This window comes from Danio rerio, chromosome 25 (genome assembly GCF_052040795.2).
Source record: "Danio rerio strain M-AB ecotype USA chromosome 25, GRCz13ab, whole genome shotgun sequence".
Taxonomy (NCBI): Eukaryota; Metazoa; Chordata; class Actinopteri; order Cypriniformes; family Danionidae; genus Danio; species Danio rerio.
In genome coordinates this window covers 40,375,001-40,401,706 of record NC_141045.1, presented here as the reverse complement: position 1 = coordinate 40,401,706, position 26,706 = coordinate 40,375,001, and the positions used below count along the sequence as shown (strand labels likewise).

At 38.2% G+C, this 26,706-nt stretch overlaps 2 protein-coding genes across 4 annotated transcripts in view; one reads left to right on the top strand and one right to left on the bottom strand.

The window, feature by feature from the left end:
- Nucleotides 1-780: 780 nt before the first annotated feature.
- Nucleotides 781-5,082, top strand: zgc:113516. Its single transcript, NM_001013574.3, is given in 8 exon segments — nt 781-1,116; nt 1,332-1,594; nt 1,683-1,826; nt 2,258-2,406; nt 2,658-2,741; nt 2,820-2,980; nt 4,057-4,130; nt 4,361-5,082. Coding segments are annotated over 8 exon segments (1,101 nt in total). The 5' UTR covers nt 781-960; the 3' UTR covers nt 4,431-5,082.
- A 2,369-nt stretch (nt 5,083-7,451) lies between these two features.
- Nucleotides 7,452-26,706, bottom strand: part of insc (INSC spindle orientation adaptor protein) — a 38,201-nt gene continuing 18,946 nt past the window's right edge. For all 3 annotated transcript variants that reach the window (NM_001447125.1, NM_001447126.1, NM_001447127.1), the window contains 7 exon segments: nt 7,452-8,917; nt 10,244-10,320; nt 11,274-11,429; nt 11,499-11,565; nt 11,890-12,068; nt 12,159-12,330; nt 13,147-13,272. In NM_001447125.1, coding sequence (NP_001434054.1) covers nt 8,789-8,917; nt 10,244-10,320; nt 11,274-11,429; nt 11,499-11,565; nt 11,890-12,068; nt 12,159-12,330; nt 13,147-13,272 — 906 coding nt within the window. In that variant the 3' untranslated portion in view covers nt 7,452-8,788.

The window sequence follows — 26,706 nt, the reverse complement described above, 5'->3', positions numbered from 1 at the left end:
ATTGGATTTTGCATTTATTTATTCATTTAATAAAAACATTGCTCACTGCATAGGCTGGAGTTTATTAAAGGGTCACTGATTTAGTCACATTTAGAAACTGAAAAAAGCAAGTTATCGTGTCTAATTTATTTATATTTATATATATATATATATATATATATATATATATATATATATATATAGCTAAAAAATATATAATTTCATCAATTAAATGTTATTTAATCTAGAAAACCACTGCTGTAATATTTACTACTTTGAGAAATTAATCACAGGCAACCAATTATAAACTACTGTAAATTACTAATCAACTATAAACTACTCATACCAACTAATCTATGACTGCCCCACATAGATACACTGAAAAAAATTGTCAAAGATGATTCCTTGGATTTACTCAAATCGTTTACGTTAAGTGGTTGAAAACAATTTATTTGGGCTGAATTTAAACAAATTAAGTTGAACATCATCAAATGTAATTTGTTTAAATTCAACAAATTCATTGCAACAGTTTTGCATGCAACACTTTTTCAGTGAGATAGATAGATAGATAGATAGATATAGATAGATATAGATAGATATAGATAGATAGATAGATAGATAGATAGATAGATAGATAGATAGATAGATAGATAGATAGATAGATAGATAGATAGATAGATAGATAGATAGATAGTCAGTCTCTTGAATTCCACATTGAGTGTTTTCTCTTTAGATTTGCTTGTTTGGGTTAATGAGTAAACTCCACACTAACTAAGCACTGAAGATGCCCACAAGAACATTGCACTTTGATAAATGTACAGCTTTGCTGAGTCACTGAACACATAGAGGGGTCCTGCGACCAAGAGTCCACCTGACACTATACACAACCGAGATCAGATCTTCATGCTGACAAGCTCTAAACCAAGAGCTCGCCTGTGCTGATCTGGATTACCTGAGCTGGGGAGCTGTAAAAAGACAAGTATGGAAATCGAGAGCGATCCAAATGATGGACATCATCATCATCACAGGAGATTACACTTGGATCTCAGTGTTGACGAACGCAGCCCTCGCCATGGCATATCAGAACTACTACAGAAACTCAGGCCAGAGTGGAAACCAGACGACATTCAGATCAAGGCAAGTTGATGCTCAATATGAGAAACTGGACATTTCAGAGCTGAATATCAGGCGATCGGTTTATAGTTGGGTCCATGTTGTTTTCTAAAAGACATCCTGTTATGATTGATGTGCTTTACACCGAGTCTTATCCATCAGTTGTTGCTTTAAGTGACAATAATCCAGAACGCTGCACATAATATTTTCACTCTACACAGTTCTGACATTTCCACCAGGTTTTCACTGAAGGCATCACAAACCAGTTAATGGGCTGCTACGTGGGCTCCATGACCCGAGATCCCGTTCTACTCGTGAGAGTTTATGGGCAGATGACTGAGCTTTTCATGGATCGAGAAAAGGAGATGGAGATGTTTCGAGTGCTTCATAAACACGGCTGCGGCCCGCAACTCTACTGCAGTTTCAACAACGGGATCTGCTATGAGTTTGTCAGAGGAGTCGTGCTGGACGACACGCTGCTCCATCAACCGTCTGTGTACAGGTCTGCTCAAACAGCGTTTGCCTCTGAGTTGAAGTTCATGTTTTGGTGCTTCATTACACTAAACTGAAACGTTTTTCATTGACTGCAGATTGATTGCAACTGAAATGGGGAAAATCCATTCCATCAAGTCTGGAGACAGCGGAGCGCGTTCAGCCGTGACCCCAGTGTTGTGGTCTAGATTATCCCAGTTCCTGAATCTTCTCCAAAGTGCTGATGATCCTGAACAGCAGAGGTAGGACACCTCCAGAGACTTGCACCATCATTATTTGTGATATAAATTAAGGAACAGTGTGCTGAACAGTCTACTGACTGAAGAATGGATGAATAATCTCAGTTTAAAGATTAAACCCTGATTTTACTTGTTTAATGTGAAACGCTATTGCAAGAATAGCTGCTAGCATGCTAGATCATATTCTAACTGAACATTATACTAAATGACGTCAGTGAGGTGCTGAAGATGGGTAGTTGGATATATGGGTAGTTAGGATATCGATTTGTAGTTAGTATATTAATGAAAATAATACAGTCTTTTACCTTCAAAACACCTTTAGAAAACATCAGATGCGTGACTAAATCAGCAGCAGAGACATGGTTTGCATTCCTCTGACAGTAATATGCAGCACAGTTCTGCCTGTTTACTCCTGCACGTGTCTTCTCCTGTAGGTCCAGTGCGGATGGAGAGACACCGAGTCTAGAAATCATCATGCGAGAGATGGAGGAGCTGAAGAGTCATCTGGCCCGCATCAACTCGCCAGTAGTGCTGTGCCATAATGACCTACTGACTAAAAATGTCATCTATAATCAAGAAGAAGGTAAAATAATTAAGTGTTAGACAGTTTACCTGAGATTTTCAGCATATGATAGAGCTGAGTTTAGTAAAGAGAGCTCATGGCAGCAGTATACCGCGGTCTGGTGCATTTACTGGACAGATTAGGTGTGCTCAATGCTTAAACCGGGAGATTTACACACTCATGGCCATTGCAGTATAAGCATCTCTGGTATTGTCTGTCACACTCATCCTGTGTTTTCACTAATGCATTTATCTGAATCTTTTTTTCTGTAGGTGCAGTAAAATTCATTGACTATGAATATGCGGATTTTAATTATCAAGCGTATGATATTGGGAACCATTTCAATGAGTTTGCAGGTAAAAAAAAGTTTATATTAACAAAAACTGGACTTTAAAGTTTTATTTTCCCTCTCTAAATGATCTGTTGTCTTTGAGGTATCGATAATGTGGACTCCAGCCTGTACCCTAGTGACGAGCTTCAGTTTGATTGGCTCTCTGCTTACCTGGAGAGCTTCAAGCGGTGCAGCACTGGAGATTCTGCAGTGACCCAGACAGAGGTCCAGGAGCTTTATGAACAAGTCTGTCAGTTCTCCTTGGTGAGTGTTTGTGGGAGGCTGGGAGTCTTGAGTTTCCTGTTATTTCAGAAGAACACTTAGGAAGCCGTCTGTAGATTTATCAGCATTTCTCCAACAGCTCGTCCATGATGTGGCCATGTTCAGCAGTACAGGTGTACTCGAGCAGCAATGGAAGTCTTCAGATGACTCTGCAGATCACCACTAATGCTGCAATGTGTAGATGTTGTGGTCTTTTCGTGCACAGCTCGTGTCTATTTGGGTTATGATGGATGTGCCATGCTGTGTGCTGAGGTTTTGGTGACAGCAGTTCTGATTTGCGGGATTGAGTTGATGCTCCAGGGATTATCTGTCAGAAATACTGATGATCTAGATTAAGCAGAGCAGCGATAGATCCTTCCCATCTTTCTAAAAGGCAAACACAGGACAGATACATTACACACGTCCAGAGCCACGTATCGGCAACTGGAGGACAGATATTCCTTGTTGACCGTTCAGCAGATCTGTGGCTCTAACACACAGGGGTGGCCAACCCTGTTCCTGGAGATCTCCCTTCCTGCAGATTTCAGTTGCTACCCATATCAAACACACCTGAACCAATTAATCAGGACCTGAACACCAGGTGATCATTACAGGCAGGTGTGTTTGATACGGGTAGCAAATGAAATCTGCATGAAGGGAGATCTCCAGGAACAGGGTTGGCCACCCCTGCTCTAACATATTGAGCACAGTGTGTCCGATGATTTTAGAAACCAGGGTCCTAATGCTGGTCCTCAACACCCCTGTCTGGAGGCTTCTAGTATGCCTAGTAAGAGCATGATCAGCTGGATCAGAAGTGTTTAATGAGGTTGTGAGCTGAATATGCAGGACAGAAGCTCTCCAGCAGCAGAACAGGCCAACAGCAGATTCTGTCCATCAGCTCATTCATGGAGACGGCAGAGGCCTGAATGAGTGAGGAAGCAGATGTTCAGGCTCAGTGTTCTGTGTGTTCTGCTTTCTGTGCTTGGCATGCCTGATTCCAGCAGCATGGTTAGGGTTAGATCAGGACCTTTCAGATCATCTCAATCTTAATCTGTGTCTCTCCTCTGCGTTCTTTCCAGGTGGCTCATTTGTTCTGGTGTCTATGGGCTCTGCTCCAGGCAAAACATTCCACTATTGACTTTGATTTCCAAAGGTGTGTCACTTGCTTTTTTCCAAATATCTCATTTAATCTGTGAAACAGGAATAGAGCAGTTGTAAAAGCCTGATCATTCTCTGCTGAATGTGTTAGCAGAGGTCATAACACAGAGGTGAATTGCCTTCCTCACTAGTGTACTTCTCTTAGTAAACGCAGCTGTGGTTCATGAAGGATTGTGCTTTTAAGAAACACTCAATATTTACATTTTCTCTCCGTGTCTGTCTTAGATATGCCAGGGCCCGATTCAACTACTACTTTGAGAAGAAGCGAGAGTTCTGTGGATTGACACCTCCATGATGCTTCTACAAGCGCCGTGCTGGTTCTGCAGACTCTGTCCATTATAATGCCACACAATCTTCATCAGCTCAGTTTAAGGATGGACCATGATCACAGATTTGTGTTGAGTGCACAGGGAAGCTTTTCACTAGAACTACACAATATTCAACATACCGAGTCTTAATTCTTCCCCAGACAGTATCAGATGATTATTAGACTCTTAATTTATTTATTTCTCAGTTGTTCTTGTGTAAGCGTGTTTCAGAGTGATCTTATTATCAGGAATCTACATCTCTCTCATACACTTAGACCAGCTCTGTGCTTCTCAGACATTTGTTCCATGGCCACATCTAAACTTCCCCCTGCCTGTAAATACCGAAACTTTTACCAACTCTAAATTAATTCATTTCCTTCAGCTTTGTCCATTATTTATCAGGGGTGGCCACAGCAGAATGAACCGCCGACTATTCCAGCATGTTTTACACAGTGGATGTCTTTCGGGTAGTGAGGTGACAGTGCTAACCACTGAGCCAGCCTAACTCTAAACTGGAATCTTGTTGCTGCTGCTGCTAATCGGTGTGAAGAACTTAAGTAAATGGACCTCATTACTTTACTCAAGTGTTTTTGGCTACTTTGTACTTGTGCTGAGTATTAAAAATATAAGCAACTTCTACTCGACTACATTTTTGATTGAATATCTGCACTCTTTACTCCACTACATTTGAACAGACGCTTACCGTTACTTGTTACATTGTGATTTTGCGTGACACATCGGCATCTTTATCTACCATGGCTAATTTTGTTGGGCGGACGAGGCGATATCGCCATCTACAGGATGCTGAAGATACTGTGCTATTCATCCGCTAAATCACGTAAACGTTAATGAGCAGCTTGCCAGTACCGCCGCTCCCTATACGCAGAGTATGCATGCTGTGTAGGGCTCAACATGTTGTTAAATACATTTTAAAAATTTATTTTATGACTGACTCAAAAAGCAAACCTGTAATGTAATATTTTCCGTGTACATGCATAGCAGCGTTGGGTCCACTTCTCTTTGTGGCTGCTTTGCAGCATATTATTATTATTGATGCAAGTCAAGTTGCAGCTCTACCTGTGAAAAACAACAAGAGTCTGGAGCCAAGAAGAGGAAACGAGAACTAGATGAGTCGCCTGCATCACTTTCAGGTAACATCCATGAATCTGGAAAACATATTTTTGGCTGTTTAAGTAAATTAGTGAGGATAACATTTAATCTTCTCCTCAACTCCACCAAATCTGCCTTGTGTTTTTCACGTTCAGTTTCTTGCTTTGCTGCTGTGCATTGTGCTTTAAACTATGACTGGACATGCTCCATGACTGAGTTTCCCTTTACCCTGTGTTGCTGATAAATACAAACTCTATTTTATTAACTTGTGCAGTAGTTTACAATTCTGTTTGCACACCAGCTACTGTACATACACATGACCTGCACTATTATTCAACTGTATGTAATATTTATTATATAGTTGTATAATTTATAATTCTATATTATATAATTCTTTGCAGTTATCATTTTATTGTTTTCTCTATTTCTATATGATTATTGCTGCTGCTGTTATTGCTTGTTTCACTGCAGTGACAGTAAAGTCTCTTTAGTCTTTACATCAGTGGATTAATGTGTTTAATAGGGCGGTTTTTCAGTTTTGTACATTAATATATGAAATAACTAAACTGACTCATTCTATGATTTCTGAAAGATCAATAATATAAAAAGGGAAATTACTGTACGCCACAGGCCAGAAATCATTTTATTGCATGAATTTATTAATGATCATTTTTTTCTGAATGTTAATGTTTTTTTGTTTAAAAATACACATTAATTTATAAAAACCACAAATGTCTTTGATTTACTGAGAGCAGGGGTCAGTTTCTGTCACCATAGATTATAGTGCAAGTTAAATCTACATGTTGGTTGTAGTTTAAACACTATGAAGAGTGCTTGACTAGCCCATTGTTTTAATGGTTTGTCATGAGTTTTTCATTTAAATGACTCATTTCTTCTGTATTGTACAGGTGATGCAGGTTTAAAGCTGTCACAAGATGAATTGGATTGACCAGCACTGCTCCAGAGGCATCAGCAGCTGCACAGGTATGACACAGCATGCAGCACTGAGGAGCGTCCATATCTACAGGTACAGAGTTTTATTCCTTTTGTAAATGTTTAAAATTAGGAATATTTCTGCAGAACACATGTCAGTGTTTGTTTTGATGTGAACTATTAATTTGTAATGTAAATATTTGAATGTTTAAGTATAATTGAGTTTATATGCATATTTATGTATATATATATATATATATATATATATATATATATATAAATAAATAAATTAATTAATTAATACATGTTTAAATATGTCTGTGTGATTTAGTTCCTCTGTGGATGAACCACAGTAAAGTTTCGCATAGGGCACCCTTTTGGCCAGCAGCAGCCCTGCTAATTCCAGGTGTTTAATTAGCAACATGGCTGCAGCCAATGATGAAGCTGAAGTCGGCACATTAAGCAGTGCCAGCACTGATGACCATCCAGAGCCTTATCTGAAAGAAATGTTGTCATTTGCCGATATGCAGAATGGCTCTTACAGGCTCTACTTTGTTTGTTTATGAACCACAAAAATAAGTGCTTTTAAGAATTTATCGTCAAATTTTAGGAAACGCATTAAAGTGAGTCTATTTAATGTGAATTTAATGTGAATTTAATACAGTTACTGATATGGCAGAAACCACTGTGACATGACGACTGGTTTAGCTTAATATTTTGGTGCAGCGTGAAACAAGGTATTACTGAAATTACACATTTTGCATCAGGTGCATTTAGCTGTGAGTTTGATGTATTTGTCATTGAATTTATATGTAGTTTACCAAGTTGAAAACACTGCTCCTTTTTAATTTTAATACAGAAGACATCACAATCAACTGAAGTTTAAGACTCCTTCAAGACTGAGGTGAATACATGAAAGTCAGCCCTCAATTCTTTACTTTTTTTATTTATTTTTTTTATTTGTCTTTTTTGAACATTTTGAGTTTGACAGACTTTTTTTAATCTATTTTGTTCCCCCATATTGAAAGATTGAGGTGTTCAATTTAATTTCTATATTAGGAAATAAAACCTTTCTTGGTGTTCTTTGAGTCTGCATTCAGTACGAGTAAAATACTCAAGTTCTTTTAAAATCGGATACTTTAATACTTTTACTCTAGTATTATTGATATAGGTGACTTGTAATGGAGTAATGTTTGCAGTAAGGTATCTGTACTTTTACTCATGTATGGTTTTCAGCTACTCTGTACACCTCTGCTGCTAATAAAAAGCTTAAATAACACAAATAGATATTGTAAAGGTAAATTAAACCCTGGTAAAGTCCCGTTTAAGTGAATGACAGTTTGAATTATTCAGTCTAATATTTCAGTGATGCTGTTTTATTGTATCGTCAGTTTTTTTATTAATCAGATCATCAGAGCAGAATATAGACACTGAGCAGCGAGTACAGTACAGCTCTGTGATGCAGAATAGACACTTTCCTATTGCAGATAATCTGATATTTTGGGATGTTACAGGATGTAAATTCAGTGTTCTGCTGTGGATTCAGAGGTGCAGGCATTTGGCAAGGGTTAACCTCCATCCACTCATTACTGCAACCACAGATCTGTACTGTCTTCACACTACTGAGCACATGGTGGAATGAGACCCACACTTTAGGAAGCAATGGCATTGACCTAGCTGAGCTTTTCTTCATTTACAACATGGTTATTTGATTAATCCCTCAATGCATTATTTAGACAGAACCTCAGATATGATATTAAACATCCCTTTACATTCATCTGAATAGGAAATATATACAATAATACATGTCAAATGTTAGTTACATTTAGACCAGATCCCATGTCTAACCCTTAGCTTTCGCCGTTCCCCTCAGATCACGTGAAGAGGTGTGTGGTCCCAATTCTCTTTTGGTTGGAGGTGTAGGAGTTGGGGACAATCTGCGCTAGTGAGGATATGATGACGCGTGTGTGTGTGTGTGTGTGTGTGTGTAGTGGTGTCCCGTTTCTATCCCCTTCACACTGGTTTAGTGTATGGATAAGGAATAAAACGGTCTGATTGAAAAATCTGTCTGATTCTTGATTCATGAGTTTTTGATTTACTTCAGTTCAAAGTTTTTCAAAATCCTTCCTGAAATTAAAGCATGTCAAAGCTTGACTGGAATGTTAGTCGATGGTTCATGTTGATTGTCCTCCTGTTGGCTGTGAGTTTCGTCAGAGCACTTACAGGTCAGGTAATGGGATTTCTTTTGGTAACAAATACATGGAGAAAACTGCAAAAATGCTCCTTTTTAGTTTAGTAAGTCTCAAACAAAGCTTTCCTCCATGTTGGAGCACAACAGGAACGAGTCCACCAGTCTGGGCTTGATCAGTTGTTGATGGTCTGAGGGTCCGATGCTGTCAGGGCATTCAGCCGCAAGCCTCCTCAAAGCAGCCTGCAAAGGTTCACAGGAGAGAGAGAGAGAGAGAGATGAACCTACAGCACATATTCTACAAATCTCATCAGAAACTCTCGAAACAGGAAGTGCACTTTTTATATAGCAACCCTGCTGAAAAACAATGTGCTGGTTAGGTTGGTGTGACCCGTTTCCTCAACCTTCTTCAGGCTTGCATTTCCACTGCTAGACGGGTACCAGTGGTGTGTGTGGTGTACAACAGTTTCAGTCGGGTCATTCCCTTTTAAGAAAATGTCTACAGTAAAGCTGTACGGGTCACTCGTATATCATATGAGCAGCACTTCTCACAACACAGACGCTTTACACGCATCAATACTGTATTAATGTTCATCACCAACCTTTCATCAACATGATTATATCTGCAGATCAATCATAATAGCCTACTTTGTTTTTATTGCGCTTCACTCTCGAGTTTGTCTATTTCTGAAAGGATCGTATGTCAGAAGCACTTCAATAATCACACACACACACACACACACACACACACACACACACACACACACACGTTATTATAATCAGCTCAAGTTTCTTCTTTTAAATATAGATGCGCAGCGAGCACAAGAGAGAAAGCGAAACCGCTCGCGCTTCAGACGGCCTTGTAAAAGCTATGGGGCGCAGGGCAGATCTGCTCTTCTGCTTGGCTTTGTGGCTGTTCATTACTGTTTTCAATCGCCATGCTCTCGTGTTTGTTTGGGTTATTGTGATTGCTCACCTGATTCTTGTGTGCTCTGTTCCTTTTTTAAGTTGTGCTTCTCGTCATCTTTGCTGGTTCATAGTGTAGTTTCCTTTATTCCATAGGTTCCTGGAGGGCCGCAGCTCTGCACAGTTTTGCTCCAACACAGCTGATCTATATAATCCAGGTGTTCAAGACTGCTAGATCAGCTGTGCTTGATTAGGGTTGCTGCAGAGCTGCGGCCCTGAGACCTATGCTTTGTGTTTTGAGTGAGGTTAGAGCTCGCTAATTATCCTTTTTCATTTGGTGTGGCTTTACTTATTTATTTGGCTAAGTTCAAGTAATTGATTTCTTTATGATCCTACAAATGACTTTATGAAACTCCTGGAACATGAATCATTTCAGGCTTAAGAAATGATTCATTCTCCAGGAGTTTCATAAAGTCATTTGTTTTCCTTCTGTTTTAAGCAAGGTTGCCTTGTCTCAATTTAGTTTGGAGTTATAATCACTTATTCCTAGAATTAATTTTGTTTTGATAGCACATATTTTATGACATTCATTTGAACATTTCTGCTCTAAGAATATAGGCACATGACACAAGTCAACACATGCATTTAATAATAATGAGTTACCAAACAGGCCACAAGAACTGAATCACTATTGTTCCTCTCGGCTGGGGAGCGACACAGCTCGATCAGACGTGGAACAGCTGTGAAATAAAAATAATAGACAAATTATATTATAGAAAATCGCTTACAATCCAGATACAGTGCAAAAAGTGCAATGCAAATGACTGTGCATTATTAATGTTGTCTAGATGTGCAGTCTATCCCAATTAGAGGAGAACCATTGGGGTTAATCTATCATACTCTAGTGCTGATGATGATGATCTCTCGTACCCTTGAGCTGTCAATAATCTCGTACCCTTGCCCTGTAAGTGTCTGTAATCTCGTGTTCTTGTCCTGTAAGTGTCGGTAATCTCGTGTTCTTGTCCTGTAAGTGTCTGTAATCTCGTGTTCTTGCCCTGTAAGTGTCGGTAATCTCGTATTCTTGTCCTGTAAGTGTCTGTAATCTCGTATTCTTGTCCTGTAACTGTCTGTAATCTCGTATTGTCCTGTAAGTGTCTGTAATCTCGTGTTCTTGTCCTGTAAGTGTCTGTAATCTCGTGTTCTTGTCCTGTAAGTGTCTGTAATCTCGTATTGTCCTGTAAGTGTCTGTAATCTCGTGTTCTTGTCCTGTAAGTGTCTGTAATCTCGTGTTCTTGTCCTGTAAGTGTCGGTAATCTCGTGTTCTTGTCCTGTAAGTGTCGGTAATCTCGTGTTCTTGTCCTGTAAGTGTCGGTAATCTCGTGTTCTTGCCCTGTAAGTGTCGGTAATCTCGTGTTCTTGTCCTGTAAGTGTCTGTAATCTTGTGTTCTTGTCCTGTAAGTGTCGGTAATCTCGTGTTCTTGTCCTGTAAGTGTCGGTAATCTCGTGTTCTTGTCCTGTAAGTGTCGGTAATCTCGTGTTCTTGTCCTGTAAGTGTCTGTAATCTCGTGTTCTTGTCCTGTAAGTGTCTGTAATCTCGTGTTCTTGTCCTGTAAGTGTCTGTAATCTCGTGTTCTTGTCCTGTAAGTGTCGGTAATCTCGTATTCTTGTCCTGTAAGTGTCGGTAATCTCGTACCCTTGCACTGTATGGCGGTCTGAGCGAGCAGTGGGTCTCTGCTAAGTCGAGCCAGTGTAACGGCTGCTTTCTGCTGAACTCGTTCACATGCGGCGCTCTCGGATGGACTGGAGGACGACGGCTTCTCATTCAGTAACACCAGCAGCTGCTCGATTCCTAAAGCATTCGTTAAAACATTACAGATTGTTGATGAGCAGAAGAGTATTACTGTAATCTCTGGCGTACCCTTCTCCTCCAGGACGTCTGCGGTGCACTGCTCCAGCACAGACAGATTGGCCAGGATTGTCACGACCTGCACAGATAAAAACACGGTAAATGAACATCTCTCACACACACACACACACACACACACACACACACACACACACACACACACACACACACACACACACACACACACACACACACACACACACACACACACACACACAGCAAGAGAATACGCGCGTAGATCTGCATGGACTGTCATGATCACACTGCTCTATATTATTTCCTAAATGAACAGAGCCACACAGACGAGGAAGAACAGCGAATCTGTGAAAGCAGCTACAGACATGCCATAAGTGTGGGGAACACAGCCATGTAAAGCCTGAGCGGTGTCTGCACTCATCAGCACCTGGTCTTTGGAGTAGGGTGTGTCGACGCGCTGGCGGTCCCTGCAGGCCTGGAGGAGGATGTGCACGGCGTTGAGCTGCAGCAGGATTTCACACGCCATGCTGTCAAAAAAGGTGATGTTAGCGAGCGCAGCAGAGGCCAGCAGAAACACCTCGCCGCAGGACGCGCTCTCACACAGATCTGCACACACAGATAAGGTACTGTCATACTTTCACTGTCTTCACATAGTTTCTGGCTGAAATGAGCTCAGATTGGGCTGTTGTGCTTTACGGATGAGGGCTGTGACGATGTCCTGCATGCTCTCCAGAAAGCTGGACAGGTGTTGAGTGGAGCTGTGATGAGGAGACGTGATCTGGGCCATCACTGCTGCTGCCTCCGCTCGGGTGGCCTCCGCACACGCTCCGTCCGTCAGGATATCAGCCAGACACAGCAGCCCGTCCACCTGCCGACAGAAGACCGTTAGCCTGCGCTGATGTCGTACGGTGAGGACTATATATTACAGTATTCTACATTAGATGAGTCCGAACAGGAACTCATCTGTCAAAACAGAGCTCAGGATCAGTCTAAAATGAGCACGTCCACATTAACATACTGGGGAATATTTTAATGAACAGGGCGGCACGGTGGTGCAGTGGGTAGCAAGATCACCTCACAGTAAGAAGGTCTCTGGTTTGAGTCTCGGCTGGGTCAGTTGGTGTTTCTGTGAGGAGTTTGCATGTTCTCCCCGTGTTGGTGTGGGTTTCCTCCGGGTGCTCCGGTTTCCCCCACAGTCCAAACACATGCGCTATAGGGGAACTGATCAACTACACTGGCTGTAGTGTATGGGTGTTCCCCAGTGATGGGTTGTAGCTGGAAGGGCATCCGCTGTGTAAAACATGCTGGAATAGTTGGTGGTTCATTACACTGTGGTGACCTCTGATTAATAAAGGGACTAAGTGTGTGTAAGACACACACACACACACACACTGATGTGTTGATAGTTCATCAGTGCAGTTGTAAAAGCAATTGCACTTCATGACCACACGGTGGCGCTGTCACATAAACAGTGGAGCTCTCTAGCAGCAGCAGAATAATGGCACTACATCATGACGAGCTCAACACGTGTCAGATAAGAGTTACAGAGATTATGAATAATGGAAGCATTAGATATTCTAATCTCACACTGTAACCAGAGTTATTCATGATGCAGCAGAAACAGAGTGTGGCGACTTGCATAAGAGCAGAACACAAGAGCACGGCATGAGGAGCAGGACTTTACCTTCTCCAGCTGACTGATGCCCTCCTCAACACAGCAGATGGAGGCCACGGTGCGCAGAGCAGGAGCATACAGAGAGCTGAAGCAGTCCTGCCGGCAGATCTTCAGCAGCGCCACCACTGCACCCTCCTGCACACACACAGCAGCGCTCACTGGAGTATATACTGTTGTTTACTGTCATGTTTATGCTGTTGTATTTACTCTGTCATGTTTATGCTGTTGTGTTTTACTCTGTCATGTTTATGCTGTTGTGTTTACTCTGTCATGTTTATGCTGTTGTGTTTTACTCTGTCATGTTTATGCTGTTGTGTTTTACTCTGTCATGTTTATGCTGTTGTGTTTTACTCTGTCATGTTTATGCTGTTGTGTTTTACTCTGTCATGTTTATGCTGTTGTGTTTTACTCTGTCATGTTTATGCTGTTGTGTTTACTCTGTCATGTTTATGCTGTTGTGTTTTACTCTGTCATGTTTATGCTGTTGTGTTTTACTCTGTCATGTTTATGCTGTTGTGTTTTACTCTGTCATGTTTATGCTGTTGTGTTTTACTCTGTCATGTTTATGCTGTTGTGTTTTACTCTGTCATGTTTATGCTGTTGTGTTTTACTCTGTCATGTTTATGCTGTTGTGTTTACTCTGTCATGTTTATGCTGTTGTGTTTACTCTGTCATGTTTATGCTGTGTGTTTTACTCTGTCATGTTTATGCTGTTGTGTTTTACTCTGTCATGTTTATGCTGTTGTGTTTACTCTGTCATGTTTATGCTGTTGTGTTTTACTCTGTCATGTTTATGCTGTTGTGTTTTACTCTGTCATGTTTATGCTGTTGTGTTTTACTCTGTCATGTTTATGCTGTTGTGTTTTACTCTGTCATGTTTATGCTGTTGTGTTTTACTCTGTCATGTTTATGCTGTTGTGTTTTACTCTGTCATGTTTATGCTGTTGTGTTTACTCTGTCATGTTTATGCTGTTGTGTTTACTCTGTCATGTTTATGCTGTGTGTTTTACTCTGTCATGTTTATGCTGTTGTGTTTTACTCTGTCATGTTTATGCTGTTGTGTTTTACTCTGTCATGTTTATGCTGTTGTGTTTTACTCTGTCATGTTTATGCTGTTGTGTTTTACTCTGTCATGTTTATGCTGTTGTGTTTACTCTGTCATGTTTATGCTGTTGTGTTTACTCTGTCATGTTTATGCTGTGTGTTTTACTCTGTCATGTTTATGCTGTTGTGTTTTACTCTGTCATGTTTATGCTGTTGTTTACTCTGTCATGTTTATGCTGTTGTGTTTTACTCTGTCATGTTTATGCTGTTGTTTACTCTGTCATGTTTATGCTGTTGTGTTTTACTCTGTCATGTTTATGCTGTTGTTTACTGTCATGTTTATGCTGTTGTTTACTGTCATGTTTATGCTGTTGTTTACTGTCATGTTTATGCTGTTGTTTACTGTCATGTTTATGCTGTTGTTTACTGTCATGTTTATGCTGTTGTTTACTGTCATGTTTATGCTGTTGTTTACTGTCATGTTTATGCTGTTGTGTTTACTCTGTCATGTTTATGCTGTGTGTTTTACTCTGTCATGTTTATGCTGTTGTATTTACTCTGTCATGTTTATGCTGTTGTGTTTTACTCTGTCATGTTTATGCTGTTGTGTTTTACTCTGTCATGTTTATGCTGTTGTGTTTTACTCTGTCATGTTTATGCTGTTGTGTTTTACTCTGTCATGTTTATGCTGTTGTTTACTGTCATGTTTATGCTGTTGTTTACTGTCATGTTTATGCTGTTGTTTACTGTCATGTTTATGCTGTTGTTTACTGTCATGTTTATGCTGTTGTGTTTACTCTGTCATGTTTATGCTGTTGTGTTTACTCTGTCATGTTTATGCTGTTGTGTTTACTCTGTCATGTTTATGCTGTTGTATTTACTCTGTCATGTTTATGCTGTTGTGTTTACTCTGTCATGTTTATGCTGTTGTTTACTGTCATGTTTATGCTGTTGTTTACTGTCATGTTTATGCTGTTGTGTTACTCTGTCATGTTTATGCTGTTGTATTCACTCTGTCATGTTTATGCTGTTTACTCTGTCATGTTTATGCTGTTGTGTTTTACTCTGTCATGTTTATGCTGTTGTTTACTGTCATGTTTATGCTGTTGTGTTTTACTCTGTCATGTTTATGCTGTTGTATTTACTCTGTCATGTTTATGCTGTTGTGTTTTACTCTGTCATGTTTATGCTGTTGTGTTTTACTCTGTCATGTTTATGCTGTTGTGTTTTACTCTGTCATGTTTATGCTGTTGTGTTTTACTCTGTCATGTTTATGCTGTTGTGTTTACTCTGTCATGTTTATGCTGTTGTTGTATTTACTCTGTCATGTTTATGCTGTTGTATTTACTCTGTCATGTTTATGCTGTTGTGTTTACTCTGTCATGTTTATGCTGTTGTTTACTGTCATGTTTATGCTGTTGTGTTTACTCTGTCATGTTTATGCTGTTGTATTTACTCTGTCATGTTTATGCTGTTGTTGTATTTACTCTGTCATGTTTATGCTGTTGTATTTACTCTGTCATGTTTATGCTGTTGTGTTTACTCTGTCATGTTTATGCTGTTGTTTACTGTCATGTTTATGCTGTTGTGTTTACTCTGTCATGTTTATGCTGTTGTGTTTTACTCTGTCATGTTTATGCTGTTGTGTTTACTCTGTCATGTTTATGCTGTTGTTTACTGTCATGTTTATGCTGTTGTGTTTACTCTGTCATGTTTATGCTGTGTGTTTTACTCTGTCATGTTTATGCTGTTGTGTTTTACTCTGTCATGTTTATGCTGTTGTGTTTTACTCTGTCATGTTTATGCTGTTGTGTTTTACTCTGTCATGTTTATGCTGTTGTTTACTCTGTCATGTTTATGCTGTTGTGTTTTACTCTGTCATGTTTATGCTGTTGTTTACTGTCATGTTTATGCTGTTGTTTACTGTCATGTTTATGCTGTTGTTTACTGTCATGTTTATGCTGTTGTATTCACTCTGTCATGTTTATGCTGTTTACTCTGTCATGTTTATGCTGTTGTGTTTTACTCTGTCATGTTTATGCTGTTGTTTACTGTCATGTTTATGCTGTTGTGTTTTACTCTGTCATGTTTATGCTGTTGTATTTACTCTGTCATGTTTATGCTGTTGTGTTTTACTCTGTCATGTTTATGCTGTTGTGTTTTACTCTGTCATGTTTATGCTGTTGTGTTTTACTCTGTCATGTTTATGCTGTTGTGTTTTACTCTGTCATGTTTATGCTGTTGTGTTTACTCTGTCATGTTTATGCTGTTGTTGTATTTACTCTGTCATGTTTATGCTGTTGTATTTACTCTGTCATGTTTATGCTGTTGTGTTTACTCTGTCATGTTTATGCTGTTGTTTACTGTCATGTTTATGCTGTTGTGTTTACTCTGTCATGTTTATGCTGTTGTATTTTACTCTGTCATGTTTATGCTGTTGTGTTTACTCTGTCATGTTTATGCTGTTGTTTACTGTCATGTTTATGCTGTTGTGTTTACTCTGTCATGTTTATGCTGTGTGTTTTACTCTGTCATGTTTATGCTGTTGTGTTTTACTCTGTCATGTTTATGCTGTTGTGTTTTACTCTGTCATGTTTATGCTGTTGTGTTTTACTCTGTCATGTTTATGCTGTTGTTTACTCTGTCATGTTTATGCTGTTGTGTTTTACTCTGTCATGTTTATGCTGTTGTTTACTGTCATGTTTATGCTGTTGTTTACTGTCATGTTTATGCTGTTGTGTTACTCTGTCATGTTTATGCTGTTGTATTCACTCTGTCATGTTTATGCTGTTGTGTTTACTCTGTCATGTTTATGCTGTTGTGTTTTACTCTGTCATGTTTATGCTGTTGTATTTACTCTGTCATGTTTATGCTGTTGTATTTACTCTGTCATGTTTATGCTGTTGTTTACTGTCATGTTTATGCTGTTGTTTACTGTCATGTTTATGCTGTTGTGTTTACTCTGTCATGTTTATGCTGTTGTGTTTTACTCTGTCATGTTTATGCTGTTGTTTTACTCTGTCATGTTTATGCTGTTGTGTTTTACTCTGTCATGTTTATGCTGTTGTGTTTTACTCTGTCATGTTTATGCTGTTGTGTTTTACTCTGTCATGTTTATGCTGTTGTTTACTCTGTCATGTTTATGCTGTTGTGTTTTACTCTGTCATGTTTATGCTGTTGTTTACTGTCATGTTTATGCTGTTGTTTACTGTCATGTTTATGCTGTTGTTTACTGTCATGTTTATGCTGTTGTTTACTGTCATGTTTATGCTGTTGTTTACTGTCATGTTTATGCTGTTGTGTTTACTCTGTCATGTTTATGCTGTTGTGTTTACTCTCATGTTTATGCTGTGTGTTTTACTCTGTCATGTTTATGCTGTTGTGTTTTACTCTGTCATGTTTATGCTGTTGTGTTTTACTCTGTCATGTTTATGCTGTTGTTTACTCTGTCATGTTTATGCTGTTGTGTTTTACTCTGTCATGTTTATGCTGTTGTTTACTGTCATGTTTATGCTGTTGTTTACTGTCATGTTTATGCTGTTGTTTACTGTCATGTTTATGCTGTTGTGTTTACTGTCATGTTTATGCTGTTGTGTTTACTCTGTCATGTTTATGCTGTTTACTCTGTCATGTTTATGCTGTTGTGTTTACTCTGTCATGTTTATGCTGTTGTGTTTACTCTGTCATGTTTATGCTGTTGTGTTTTACTCTGTCATGTTTATGCTGTTGTGTTTACTCTGTCATGTTTATGCTGTTGTGTTTTACTCTGTCATGTTTATGCTGTTGTGTTTACTCTGTCATGTTTATGCTGTTGTATTTACTCTGTCATGTTTATGCTGTTTACTCTGTCATGTTTATGCTGTTGTATTTACTCTGTCATGTTTATGCTGTTGTATTTACTCTGTCATGTTTATGCTGTTGTGTTTACTCTGTCATGTTTATGCTGTTGTGTTTACTCTGTCATGTTTATGCTGTTGTGTTTACTCTGTCATGTTTATGCTGTTGTTGTATTTACTCTGTCATGTTTATGCTGTTGTGTTTACTCTGTCATGTTTATGCTGTTGTTGTATTTACTCTGTCATGTTTATGCTGTTGTATTTACTCTGTCATGTTTATGCTGTTGTGTTTACTCTGTCATGTTTATGCTGTTGTTGTATTTACTCTGTCATGTTTATGCTGTTGTGTTTTACTCTGTCATGTTTATGCTGTTTACTCTGTCATGTTTATGCTGTTTACTTTGTCATGTTTATGCTGTTGTATTTACTCTGTCATGTTTATGCTGTTGTATTTACTCTGTCATGTTTATGCTGTTGTATTTACTCTGTCATGTTTATGCTGTTGTATTTACTCTGTCATGTTTATGCTGTTGTATTTACTCTGTCATGTTTATGCTGTTGTGTTTTACTCTGTCATGTTTATGCTGTTGTGTTTTACTCTGTCATGTTTATGCTGTTGTGTTTTACTCTGTCATGTTTATGCTGTTGTGTTTTACTCTGTCATGTTTATGCTGTTGTGTTTACTCTGTCATGTTTATGCTGTTGTGTTTACTCTGTCATGTTTATGCTGTTGTTGTATTTACTCTGTCATGTTTATGCTGTTGTGTTTACTCTGTCATGTTTATGCTGTTGTGTTTACTCTGTCATGTTTATGCTGTTGTGTTTTACTCTGTCATGTTTATGCTGTTGTGTTTTACTCTGTCATGTTTATGCTGTTGTGTTTTACTCTGTCATGTTTATGCTGTTGTGTTTACTCTGTCATGTTTATGCTGTTGTGTTTACTCTGTCATGTTTATGCTGTTGTTGTATTTACTCTGTCATGTTTATGCTGTTGTTGTATTTACTCTGTCATGTTTATGCTGTTGTGTTTTACTCTGTCATGTTTATGCTGTTGTTTTTACTCTGTCATGTTTATGCTGTTTACTTTGTCATGTTTATGCTGTTGTGTTTACTCTGTCATGTTTATGCTGTTGTGTTTTACTCTGTCATGTTTATGCTGTTGTATTTACTCTGTCATGTTTATGCTGTTGTATTTACTCTGTCATGTTTATGCTGTTGTGTTTACTCTGTCATGTTTATGCTGTTGTGTTTACTCTGTCATGTTTATGCTGTTGTTGTATTTACTCTGTCATGTTTATGCTGTTGTTGTATTTACTCTGTCATGTTTATGCTGTTGTTGTATTTACTCTGTCATGTTTATGCTGTTGTTGTATTTACTCTGTCATGTTTATGCTGTTGTGTTTACTCTGTCATGTTTATGCTGTTGTTTACTCTGTCATGTTTATGCTGTTTACTCTGTCATGTTTATGCTGTTGTATTTACTCTGTCATGTTTATGCTGTTGTGTTTACTCTGTCATGTTTATGCTGTTGTGTTTACTCTGTCATGTTTATGCTGTTGTGTTTACTCTGTCATGTTTATGCTGTTGTGTTTACTCTGTCATGTTTATGCTGTTGTGTTTACTCTGTCATGTTTATGCTGTTGTGTTTACTCTGTCATGTTTATGCTGTTGTTTACTCTGTCATGTTTATGCTGTTGTTTACTCTGTCATGTTTATGCTGTTGTGTTTACTCTGTCATGTTTATGCTGTTGTTTACTGTCATGTTTATGCTGTTGTTTACTGTCATGTTTATGCTGTTGTGTTTACACTGTCATGTTTATGCTGTTGTGTTTACTCTGTCATGTTTATGCTGTTGTGTTTACTCTGTCATGTTTATGCTGTTGTGTTTACTCTGTCATGTTTATGCTGTTGTGTTTACTCTGTCATGTTTATGCTGTTGTTTTTACTCTGTCATGTTTATGCTGTTTACTTTGTCATGTTTATGCTGTTGTGTTTACTCTGTCATGTTTATGCTGTTGTGTTTACTCTGTCATGTTTATGCTGTTGTTGTATTTACTCTGTCATGTTTATGCTGTTGTTGTATTTACTCTGTCATGTTTATGCTGTTGTTGTATTTACTCTGTCATGTTTATGCTGTTGTTGTATTTACTCTGTCATGTTTATGCTGTTGTGTTTACTCTGTCATGTTTATGCTGTTGTTTACTCTGTCATGTTTATGCTGTTTACTCTGTCATGTTTATGCTGTTGTATTTACTCTGTCATGTTTATGCTGTTGTGTTTACTCTGTCATGTTTATGCTGTTGTGTTTACTCTGTCATGTTTATGCTGTTGTGTTTACTCTGTCATGTTTATGCTGTTGTGTTTACTCTGTCATGTTTATGCTGTTGTGTTTACTCTGTCATGTTTATGCTGTTGTGTTTACTCTGTCATGTTTATGCTGTTGTTTACTCTGTCATGTTTATGCTGTTGTTTACTCTGTCATGTTTATGCTGTTGTGTTTACTCTGTCATGTTTATGCTGTTGTTTACTGTCATGTTTATGCTGTTGTTTACTGTCATGTTTATGCTGTTGTGTTTACACTGTCATGTTTATGCTGTTGTGTTTACTCTGTCATGTTTATGCTGTTGTGTTTACTCTGTCATGTTTATGCTGTTGTGTTTACTCTGTCATGTTTATGCTGTTGTGTTTACTCTGTCATGTTTATGCTGTTGTGTTTACTCTGTCATGTTTATGCTGTTGTGTTTACTCTGTCATGTTTATGCTGTTGTTTACTGTCATGTTTATGCTGTTGTTTACTGTCATGTTTATGCTGTTGTTTACTGTCATGTTTATGCTGTTGTTTACTGTCATGTTTATGCTGTTGTTTACTGTCATGTTTATGCTGTTGTATTTACTCTGTCATGTTTATGTTGTTGTATTTACTCTGTCATGTTTATGTTGTTGTGTTTACTCTGTCATGTTTATGCTGTTGTATTTACTCTGTCATGTTTATGCTGTTGTGTTTACTCTGTCATGTTTATGCTGTTGTGTTTTACTCTGTCATGTTTATGCTGTTGTATTTACTCTGTCATGTTTATGCTGTTGTTGTATTTACTCTGTCATGTTTATGCTGTTTACTCTGTCATGTTTATGCTGTTGTATTTACTCTGTCATGTTTATGCTGTTGTTTACTGTCATGTTTATGCTGTTGTGTTTACTCTGTCATGTTTATGCTGTTGTTTACTGTCATGTTTATGCTGTTGTTTACTGTCATGTTTATGCTGTTGTATTTACTCTCATGTTTATGCTGTTGTGTTTTACTCTGTCATGTTTATGCTGTTGTGTTTTACTCTGTCATGTTTATGCTGTTGTGTTTTACTTTGTCATGTTTATGCTGTTTACTCTGTCATGTTTATGCTGTTTACTCTGTCATGTTTATGCTGTTGTGTTTTACTCTGTTGTGTTTTACTCTGTCATGTTTATGCTGTTGTGTTTACTCTGTCATGTTTATGCTGTTGTGTTTACTCTGTCATGTTTATGCTGTTGTTGTTTACTCTGTCATGTTTATGCTGTTGTTGTTTACTCTGTCATGTTTATGCGGTTGTGTTTACTCTGTCATGTTTATGCGGTTGTTTACTCTGTCATGTTTATGCTGTGGTTGTTTACTCTGTCATGTTTATGCTGTTGTATTTACTCTGTCATGTTTATGCTGTTGTGTTTTACTCTGTCATGTTTATGCTGTTGTATTTACTCTGTCATGTTTATGCTGTTGTATTTACTCTGTCATGTTTATGCTGTTGTTGTATTTACTCTGTCATGTTTATGCTGTTTACTCTGTCATGTTTATGCTGTTGTGTTTACTCTGTCATGTTTATGCTGTTGTATTTACTCTGTCATGTTTATGCTGTTGTTTACTGTCATGTTTATGCTGTTGTTTACTGTCATGTTTATGCTGTTGTATTTACTCTCATGTTTATGCTGTTGTGTTTTACTCTGTCATGTTTATGCTGTTGTGTTTTACTCTGTCATGTTTATGCTGTTGTGTTTTACTCTGTCATGTTTATGCTGTTTACTCTGTCATGTTTATGCTGTTTACTCTGTCATGTTTATGCTGTTGTGTTTTACTCTGTCGTGTTTACTCTGTCATGTTTATGCTGTTGTTGTTTACTCTGTCATGTTTATGCTGTTGTGTTTACTCTGTCATGTTTATGCTGTTGTTGTTTACTCTGTCATGTTTATGCGGTTGTGTTTACTCTGTCATGTTTATGCGGTTGTTTACTCTGTCATGTTTATGCTGTTGTTGTTTACTCTGTCATGTTTATGCTGTTGTATTTACTCTGTCATGTTTATGCTGTTGTGTTTTACTCTGTCATGTTTATGCTGTTGTGTTTTACTCTGTCATGTTTATGCTGTTGTATTTACTCTGTCATGTTTATGCTGTTGTTGTATTTACTCTGTCATGTTTATGCTGTTTACTCTGTCATGTTTATGCTGTTGTGTTTACTCTGTCATGTTTATGCTGTTGTATTTACTCTGTCATGTTAATGCTGTTGTTTACTGTCATGTTTATGCTGTTGTTTACTGTCATGTTTATGCTGTTGTATTTACTCTGTCATGTTTATGCTGTTGTATTTACTCTGTCATGTTTATGCTGTTGTGTTTTACTCTGTCATGTTTATGCTGTTTACTCTGTCATGTTTATGCTGTTGTGTTTTACTCTGTCATGTTTATGCTGTTGTGTTTTACTCTGTCATGTTTATGCTGTTTACTCTGTCATGTTTATGCTGTTTACTCTGTCATGTTTATGCTGTTGTTGTTTACTCTGTCATGTTTATGCTGTTGTGTTTACTCTGTCATGTTTATGCTGTTGTGTTTACTCTGTCATGTTTATGCTGTTGTGTTTACTCTGTCATGTTTATGCTGTTGTGTTTTACTCTGTCATGTTTATGCTGTTGTGTTTTACTCTGTCATGTTTATGCTGTTGTTTTTACTCTGTCATGTTTATGCTGTTTACTTTGTCATGTTTATGCTGTTGTGTTTTACTCTGTCATGTTTATGCTGTTGTGTTTACTCTGTCATGTTTATGCTGTTTACTCTGTCATGTTTATGCTGTTTACTCTGTCATGTTTATGCTGTTGTTGTTTACTCTGTCATGTTTATGCTGTTGTGTTTACTCTGTCATGTTTATGCTGTTGTGTTTACTCTGTCATGTTTATGCTGTTGTGTTTTACTCTGTCATGTTTATGCTGTTGTGTTTTACTCTGTCATGTTTATGCTGTTGTGTTTTACTCTGTCATGTTTATGCTGTTGTGTTTACTCTGTCATGTTTATGCTGTTGTGTTTTACTCTGTCATGTTTATGCTGTTGTATTTACTCTGTCATGTTTATGCTGTTGTGTTTACTCTGTCATGTTTATGCTGTTGTGTTTACTCTGTCATGTTTATGCTGTTGTGTTTTACTCTGTCATGTTTATGCTGTTGTATTTACTCTGTCATGTTTATGCTGTTGTGTTTACTCTGTCATGTTTATGCTGTTGTGTTTACTCTGTCATGTTTATGCTGTTGTATTTACTCTGTCATGTTTATGCTGTTTACTCTGTCATGTTTATGCTGTTGTGTTTACTCTGTCATGTTTATGCTGTTGTGTTTTACTCTGTCATGTTTATGCTGTTTACTCTGTCATGTTTATGCTGTTGTATTTACTCTGTCATGTTTATGCTGTTGTGTTTTACTCTGTCATGTTTATGCTGTTTACTCTGTCATGTTTATGCTGTTGTGTTTTACTCTGTCATGTTTATGCTGTTGTGTTTTACTCTGTCATGTTTATGCTGTTGTTTACTCTGTCATGTTTATGCTGTTGTGTTTTACTCTGTCATGTTTATGCTGTTGTGTTTTACTCTGTCATGTTTATGCTGTTGTGTTTACTCTGTCATGTTTATGCTGTTGTGTTTTACTCTGTCATGTTTATGCTGTTTACTCTGTCATGTTTATGCTGTTGTATTTACTCTGTCATGTTTATGCTGTTGTATTTACTCTGTCATGTTTATGCTGTTGTGTTTACTCTGTCATGTTTATGCTGTTGTGTTTACTCTGTCATGTTTATGCTGTTGTGTTTTACTCTGTCATGTTTATGCTGTTGTGTTTTACTCTGTCATGTTTATGCTGTGTGTTTTACTCTGTCATGTTTATGCTGTTGTTTACTGTCATGTTTATGCTGTTGTGTTTTACTCTGTCATGTTTATGCTGTTGTATTTACTCTGTCATGTTTATGCTGTTGTATTTACTCTGTCATGTTTATGCTGTTGTATTTACTCTGTCATGTTTATGCTGTTGTGTTTACTCTGTCATGTTTATGCTGTTGTGTTTACTCTGTCATGTTTATGCTGTTGTTGTGTTTACTCTGTCATGTTTATGCTGTTGTGTTTACTCTGTCATGTTTATGCTGTGTGTTTTACTCTGTCATGTTTATGCTGTTGTTTACTCTGTCATGTTTATGCTTTTGTATTTACTCTGTCATGTTTATGCTGTTGTTGTTTACTCTGTCATGTTTATGCTGTTGTGTTTACTCTGTCATGTTTATGCGGTTGTTTACTCTGTCATGTTCATGCTGTTGTTTACTCTGTCATGTTTATGCTGTTGTGTTTTACTCTCATGTTTACTGTTTAACATGACAGTTTAAACACAACAGACTAAATGACATTGTTAACGTGACAGTAAACGACAGAGTAAACGACAGAGTAAACGACAGTGTTAACGTGACAGTGTTAAAGTGACAGAGTAAATGACAGTGTTAAAGTGACAGAGTAAATGACAGTGTTAAAGTGACAGAGTAAACGACAGTGTTAAAGTGACAGAGGAAACGACAGTGTTAAAGTGACAGAGTAAACGACAGTGTTAAAGTGACAGTGTTAAAGTGACAGTGTTAAAGTGACAGTGTTAAAGTGACAGAGTAAACGACAGTGTTAAAGTGACAGAGGAAACGACAGTGTTAAAGTGACAGAGTAAACGACAGTGTTAAAGTGACAGTGTTAAAGTGACAGTGTTAAAGTGACAGTGTTAAAGTGACAGTGTTAAAGTGACAGAGTAAACGACAGTGTTAAAGTGACAGAGTAAATGACAGTGTTAAAGTGACAGAGTAAATGACAGTGTTAAAGTGACAGTGTTAAAGTGACAGTGTTAAAGTGACAGAGTAAACGACAGTGTTAAAGTGACAGAGGAAACGACAGTGTTAAAGTGACAGAGTAAACGACAGTGTTAAAGTGACAGTGTTAAAGTGACAGTGTTAAAGTGACAGTGTTAAAGTGACAGTGTTAAAGTGACAGAGTAAACGACAGTGTTAAAGTGACAGAGTAAATGACAGTGTTAAAGTGACAGAGTAAACGACAGTGTAAAAGTGACAGAGTAAACGACAGTGTTAACCCGACAGTGTTAACATGACAGAGTAAATGACAGTGTAAAGACGACAGAGTCAACAACAGAGTAGACTACAATCAGGATGCTTTAACAGACTTACAGAAGGACGTCAGCATCTACAACTGTAAAACTGACAGTAAAGATAAATATAGCTGCAAGCAGCAATTAAGGGGCCAAGCACTTTTGGCCAAAAGGTGGCGCTGCTCCAGATGTTTTTGAGTACTTTCAGGGCATGGGGTTGAAGATGCATTCCCTGTTTTGTAATGATATGTGAATGTGTTAGTAAAATATGGCATATTTGGCCAAAAATCAAAATGATCAATGCCCAAAATGACTGACCTGTGAAAATCAGACATCATTCGACTCGACGTGCTCTGCCGGATGTAACGAGACCAGTTTTATGAGTTTCGGACGAAGGGTTGAGACATTACAAACCAAAAAAGATAGTTTTACGTATCTCCGGACCACTAGGGGGCAGTGCGCCGAAACTCTGCATATAACCTCAGACCCCAGTTGTCATAACACACACCAATTTTGGTGTGAATCAGTGAATGCGTTACGGAGATATCGCCTCAAGTCCATTTTTTTGCAAGTTCTACGTTAAATTTGAAAACGTTTGGTATAATCAACTCGAACTCCATAACTTTTGCTTGGCATGGTCTGTAGATCATGTGATTCAATTTTGGTGAAAATCGGAGAAACGGCCTAGTACAAGTTCAAATGGATTTTTCGAATAATTTAAAATAGCGCGAAAAAATTCATGTTGGAAAACGACGTCATAGGGTGCGTTTGAATCAGACTGAGTCACGAAATCAGAGGAAAAAAGAATTGTGATCGTCGCCCATTCGGTTCAAAAGTTATGATGATAAACGTACGTGAAAGTTTGGACAAGTGGTGGCGCTAGAGAGTTTGATTATAGACTTCATATGTGGTCTGATTAATGTTGAGACTGGCCTCTATCATTGTGCCAAATTATACAACTTTCCCGCATACGCCTATCTGGGCTGCCATTCAAATCCGGCGGAAGAAGAAGAAGAATAGGAACGCTAACGAAAGCAATAGGTGCCGACCCAACAACAGATCAGATGACAGAACAGCCAACAGAATCTGACAATACAAAACAGATAAACGGCCAGGACGTCAGATTCAGACGACGTCAACAGACAACATGTACATCCACAATGCTGACGTTCCTGAACATGCGGCCGATGACCCGAGACCAACACATATGGGATGTTCAAAGCAAAAAGTAGGCGTGGCACAGATGGAACCCCATAGATACACAGTGTGTGTGTGTG